The 6,378-nt window shown below is 37.7% G+C and overlaps 1 protein-coding gene across 1 annotated transcript; it reads right to left on the bottom strand.

Moving 5' to 3' along the window:
* Positions 1-313: 313 nt before the first annotated feature.
* Positions 314-1,624, bottom strand: LOC115242402. The gene has a single exon (XM_029818665.1). The coding sequence runs from the start codon at positions 1,622-1,624 to the stop codon at positions 314-316; it is 1,311 nt and encodes a 436-aa protein (XP_029674525.1).
* Positions 1,625-6,378: the final 4,754 nt, after the last annotated feature.

The raw sequence follows: 6,378 nt of genomic DNA, 5'->3' as shown, positions 1-6,378 counted from the left end.
TTCTGTCGTGTGGAGAGTTAGATGTTCATGTGTCACTGCCATTGTGCGAGCAGTTTTATCATTAGCTCTTAAAGCGTACTTTATAACTCAAATTGAATTTAATGTCTCAATGGACATATTATTTCTTTTTCTTGTTTTTGCATCTGGCCTGCCCCCACGCACGAAGCTACACGTACACGCTATGACGTAGCGACTACGTCTGTGTTAGTAAGTCCCGCGGTAAGTGGTGGGGGCTCCCATTTCCCACGAACTGGCAGCTCTGGCAGACGCTGCGCTAGCAATTCGGCTACGAGCGTAATTTCGGAGCCCTGATCTACCAAGGCGCGCACGGCGTGCAGGACTCCGAATTTGTCGGCCACCCGAACGCGCGCGGTCGCAAGAAGCACCGCCGGTGCGGCTCTCGAGCTCCGGTTCGCTGAAAGTGACGATCTGGCGACCTCGGAGGTGTTGCCCGCGTGGTGGAGAAGCGAATGATGCCGTTCGCCGCACGACGAGCACGTCTTCTTGGACGAGCACTCGCTTGCTTGTGCCTCCCGAGGCAGTTGAAGCACAGCTGGTTGGCTTCGATGTGCTTTCTTTTCTCCGACGCCGTCTTTGCCTTGATCGCGTCACAGAACATGATGTAATGCTCTTCGTGGCACATGGTGCACCGCCCGCGCTTGCTCTCCGGCTTCCGGGCGTGAAGAACGCGCGGCGGACGCCCGGAGTTTGCGACCGGCTTCGCGAGACTCGACTCCGTTTTGCTCGGCGGCAACGACTCGAGCGTCTGTAGCCGTCGGTCTAAGAACTGTATCAGCTCCGCGTACGACGGCGGTTCCGTCGTGTCGCTGATCGCACTCTCCCATTCGCGGCGCGACCGGTAGTCTAGGAGATCTACGACGAGGTGCACAAACATGCTCTCGAGTGAGCCGACGGTACTTAGCACTCCGTGATAAAGTAGGTCCGCACTTGACTCATCCCTCATCCGCTGAATTGCCGTGAACCTCGCTATGTAGGACCGCACGAGCAGGCGCTTGTTTTCGTAATAGTCCGTTAACGATTTCCACGCGCGCTCGAAGTTCTCGTCGGTCGTCGGAAGGCTGCGGATTAAGACCTCTGCCTCTCCCTTGAGGCACGCCTTGAGGTAGTGCAGCTTCTCTACCGGGGCAGCGGAGGTGTCCTTCCCGATGAGCGAGTGAAAGAGGTCGCGGAATGACGGCCAGTCCTCGTAGAGCCCAGAGAACTGCGGGAGTTGGATCCTTGGCAGGGTAGTTCGCGCCGGTTGCGACGGCGCCGGATGCGACGGCGCCGGTCCGAAGGCTGGAGTCTCGGTCCTCTCCACGGCTCTGAGGCTTTGAAGCGTGTCCAAGAACATGCCCTTCTGCGTCAGGTACGCCTCCTCAGCTAACGTTGGCATGTCCGTTTTCACGTATGTGCTTTCCGACAGGGCTTCCCAGTGTTCGAGCAGCTTGTCGTGCTGGAACTCGTACTTCGCCCAGTTGGCCTCGAGGGCTTGGAGTCGCGCTTCCGTCAGCCCGATCTTTATGTTGGCCGTTCCCGACTTCCGCAAGTTCTCATATGCGCGGGAAATGCGTCCGTATAAGTCCGACTGCGAACGGACCGTTGGTTCCTTGTCCTTATTCATTCAATTTTATCTTTCTTTTTATTTGTTTTCAAACATTATTTTTAAAAATTTTATTTATGTTACTTTTAATATAAAACTTTAATTGTAATAAATACAAGTATTCATAAATACAATAAGTAATAAATACAACAAGTGTTCATACAAGCTTTTTCTCATTTAGAAATACACATAATTACTTATTAATATTATAATATAATTACCTATTAATTTTCTATAAATGGCTGTTCTACAAAGACAGTTCATAAAATGATTGGAATGAACCAGCCTAAAACGATGTATATATCGTTGCATTTGAGAATGTGGCGGGTCGCTTGTTAACGTTTTAAAAAAAGACTAAAATTCTTACCCAGATTGCTAAATATTTCATTTTCAACCATGATTTGAAAATGTGGCCGCACTTTATAAAATCTCTAGACGTTTTATAAACGAATTATGTAATCTGGCTACGACATATACATTCAACAAGCAATATCGAATTGCTCGAGAACGCAACAAAATGCGAGATGAAAGAAAGAGAAAGAAGGAGAGAGAAAGAGAGAAAACGGAAAGAGCGATAAACATTATACATGAACACGCGTTCGCGTGTATAATTACCAGTTTATCGTTATTGAAAACATGATCAGCCAAACTTTCCAAATATTCCTTCAATGTTTCCATTTTCCAACAATTTATTTGTCACAAATGTATTAATTGACAATTCACTCAAGTATAAGCGCTCAGTTTTGCTAATATAAACTAATTTTCTCCAATATGACATCGAATAAAAGAAATCACTTCTCTTCCTTGCACTATTTCGCGATACCCTTATAATTTATAACCAAATAATTTATCATAATCACTTTATCACTTTTCTTGTTGTTGTATTATCTGCGATACTTATTAATTTGTCCTCGATAATCGGTAATCATAATATAACCTAATCCAAAATGACATCGATTAGAAGAAATTAAATTTTATACATTTCGACTTTGCATCATATTATCTACGTTCACGATACATGTAGAAAGAAAATAAAGACACTTTCATTATATGATTCAAACTCAAGCTATCGATTAAGCCTATTAAAAATACGATCGGTTCAATCGTTATTTTAATTGAGGTTAATTGAGGTTCGATAATCTAAGGTAACTCGCAACTGGCCGACTCGCGTATAGATACCCGGAGTGCCTCACGGCTTCGCGTAAACATGGCGCGAGACACTACCGTGTCTCTTGATATATACGTTGTGATAGTTTCACTAATTTGTATTGAAAAACAAATCGATTATTTGATTATACATGCGTGTTACACAAAGTTTTCTCATTATGTATGTATATTATATATATTAAAAATATCGAATAAAAAAATATTATAAAATATTGAATTGTAATTTATCGAGGTTTTTTGCGTAAGTTCTATTAATCTAATTTTCATTGCACGATTACACGAACATTGTAATATGAATACTTCGATTGAAAATCACAATGTAGTGACAAAATCTCGATGACTTAAAAATGCAGATCATGTAAAAGAAGAACATAAAATAAAATATAGTATATACAAGCAATGTAATTCCTTTAAACTTTGAAATCTCTCGAATTATCGAGTTAATGAATAAAACAATATTTGAGGAGGTTACAATTAATTTAATTGCATTTTTAATTTGCGACCATAGTTCTGTATGTTTTACAGAAGAATAAAATCTGAGAGAAATGTATTAAATATACACTCTGTAAAGTTAAAGAATGCTACAGACTACACAAATTAATGATTTAACATTTTAACTTCTTAGTGTTAAACAAAATACATTTTTTTATTTTACATAACGAATGGTTTTATTGTAGATAGTGCATTCTCAGAGTTATGCATATGGGCATATTGAATACTCTATTCCCAAAAAGCATTGTTCATTACAGGATACAGTGTCAAACAAATAACTTTATATAGAAAAAGTAATATTATAAAATATTGAAACAAAATTATATTTGTTCGTCATCATTTTAAATATGTGTATAATTAATATAAAATTTATTAGAGCAATTATAATTTACATTATAAAATCAACACGTTCAAAACATTTTTATTGAAACATTTCTATGTACATAATTTTTAAGCAATCCGTTTTATCTTTCTTGCCCTAACAAGGAGAGGTCGCAGCTGACTCTTGTGGTGAATCTTCATTGAATATAGTTAAGCCCTGTAAGAGCTTTTCATCCAATGCGTAAGTAGTATTTTTTTATACTTGAAATTTGGAGAAATTTGGAGAAATTCTAATGTAGGTTGTAAGAAAGAACACTTAAGATAAAGAAAGACACTTAACATAAAGAAAGACACTTTATCGAACAGTGCTGTTGGCGCAGGGAGTAAGCGCAAGTACACTAATAGCGAGAACCCAGATTCAGAACCACCTACGCTGTTAACATTTTTTTCTATTAGATAGGCATAAATCTTCTTCTATATTTGCCTACATAAAATTACTGTGAAATAAATTAAATATTTTTACAGAGAAATGTTAATACTTTTATTTTTAAAGATTTTTATAGATTTTCTAAAATTTTCTTGAATGTCATATTTATTTATTTTTTTTTTATTCACTGATGTCATATTTATTTTTTTTTTTATTCACTGATATATTTATTTATGTCTTTATTTACTGATGTCATATTTATCATGTTTTTATTTTACTAGACGACTTTATTATGTTATAGTTTGTCCGATTGCGATAATTTAATTATACTTTTAACTTGCGCTGAAGATAGCACAAAAACGGGCCGAAACGTACGCTCATTGTATTTTTATTTTTATATCTATTTATAATTTTAATACTAATTAACATTAATATCTTTGCGCCCGATAACCTGCGCCTGGCTTTCATTGCTTGTCTTTTTGTTTGTCTTTTATCTTGTGGAGCTTTTATTACTTGTAATTTAATAATATTAGTTATTTATTATTATTATGTAGGACGTACCGAGGGGTTAATGAGATTTCAATAAGTCAGGGAGGAAGGCGTGAAGGAATTTGCTAGAAATGGTTGTTTATTAACAAACGATATTTGTATCACAACTGTAACACTTTAATGATTGGATCTCGCGTATCAAATACTTAATGGGCGCTCACGCCAATAGCGAAGAAGAACGCACGGAGAAATAAGTAAACGGTCTTATCTGTATGAGAGCCGGAACACGAGTCGCGACTCAACTCGCTCTTCTGAAGTGATTAGCAATTGAAGGCGCTGTTGTCGAGTTGGCATGCAACGAGACAACGGCTGCGCGCGCAATAAAGATGGCAGCAGTAAGTTATGCCGAATGGGTTATAAGCCCTATAGCGTCTTACAGCTTCACGAGTCGCGACTCAACTCGCTTTTTCGTTTCTCGAACCATTAACAACCCATGGTTGCTTCGCAACACAAACAAACATAGGTTGCCAAGTGATTAGCAAATGAAGTCGCTGTTGCCGAGTTGGCAAGCAACGAGACAACGGCTGCGCGCGCAATACAGATGGCAGCAGAAAGTTATGCTGAATGGGTTATAAACCCTATAACGTCTTACAGCTTCGGCCATACCTGACCTAGTCATTCGTCCCGAATGATCCATTTTACAATAATATATAATACATATTAAAGACTATGAAAATTTAAACAATCATAATCGAAATTTCAACTAAATCAACATAATTAAAAAAAACCTAAGCAAAATTTGGTTAAAGAATCTTCGGTACTTAATTCTAGCGCCGAATATAGTAATCAGAATAATATAAAATGTTTTTAACAAGAACGCTAAAAGAAACGCAATACATAACGGTGCTGAACAAAGTATCTTAGGAACGCATACTAAAAATATACAATCGCAATATATACAATCAGTACAAATACGTAAATTAATATAAACAAATACGTAATTACATTTCCTTTAAAGGTTTACTCCAAGGTTTAATTCGATCAGAAGACAATACAGAATTGTATGGCCTGGAAATTATATTGAAACCGGGGATTTTGAACAACGTATCTGTTATTGTTTAATATTTTAGTAATAACGTATGGGCCTTTATAGACAGGCTTTAATTTTTTATCTTCGCCCGGTTTAAGAATGGAATCCTTGATAAGGACATAATCATCTACATTATACAAAGTAGGCTTCTTATGCCTTTCATCGTAATATTCTTTGTTGTAGTTCTTAATTTTATTAGAAGACTCTGTAGCAAGTTCTCTTGCTATATCCCTATTTTCAATAACATTAAATTCGAATTTGGAAATATTATTAAGAAAATTAACTAATTCAGTATCCGGGTGCCTTTTCCTTTCCACACCAAACAATAATTTCGATGGGGTAGCTTTTACCGAGGAATGGTATGTGTTATTGATTACATATTGCACAGTGTCCAAGTGTGCGTCCCAAAATTGATCATCCTCGATTATTTTTCTCAAAGAAGATTTTAGAAATATATTTACCCTTTCAATCAAGCCATTAGCCCAAGGTGCTGCTACAGCTACCTGTCGATGAACAACATTATAATGTTTTAAAAAGCTAGCGAATTCTTGTGAGGTGAACGCTGTTCCTCTGTCAGAAACAAGAACATAAGGATTCCCAAAATTTTTAAAAATGACAGATAAATTTTTGATTACTTCACGAGAACTAGTTGACTTTGTAGGAAAAAGCCAAGTATATCTACTAAAAGCATCAATAACCAGCAAAACATGTTTAAAACCGTCACGAGATTCTTTAATAGGACCAAAATGATCTGTATGAAAGACCTCAAATGGTTTAGAGGGGGAATCT

Source organism: Formica exsecta, unplaced genomic scaffold, assembly GCF_003651465.1.
Source record: "Formica exsecta isolate Colony F162 unplaced genomic scaffold, ASM365146v1 scaffold592, whole genome shotgun sequence".
Taxonomy (NCBI): domain Eukaryota; kingdom Metazoa; phylum Arthropoda; class Insecta; order Hymenoptera; family Formicidae; genus Formica; species Formica exsecta.
Note: the sequence above shows the minus strand (reverse complement) of the source record. Positions and strands in the feature narration are given on the sequence as shown.

What these genes read in the sequence shown, in the direction of transcription:
- LOC115242402 (XM_029818665.1), bottom strand. Translation starts at nt 1,624, where the DNA reads ATGAATAAGGACAAGGAACCAACGGTCCGTTCGCAGTCGGACTTATAC.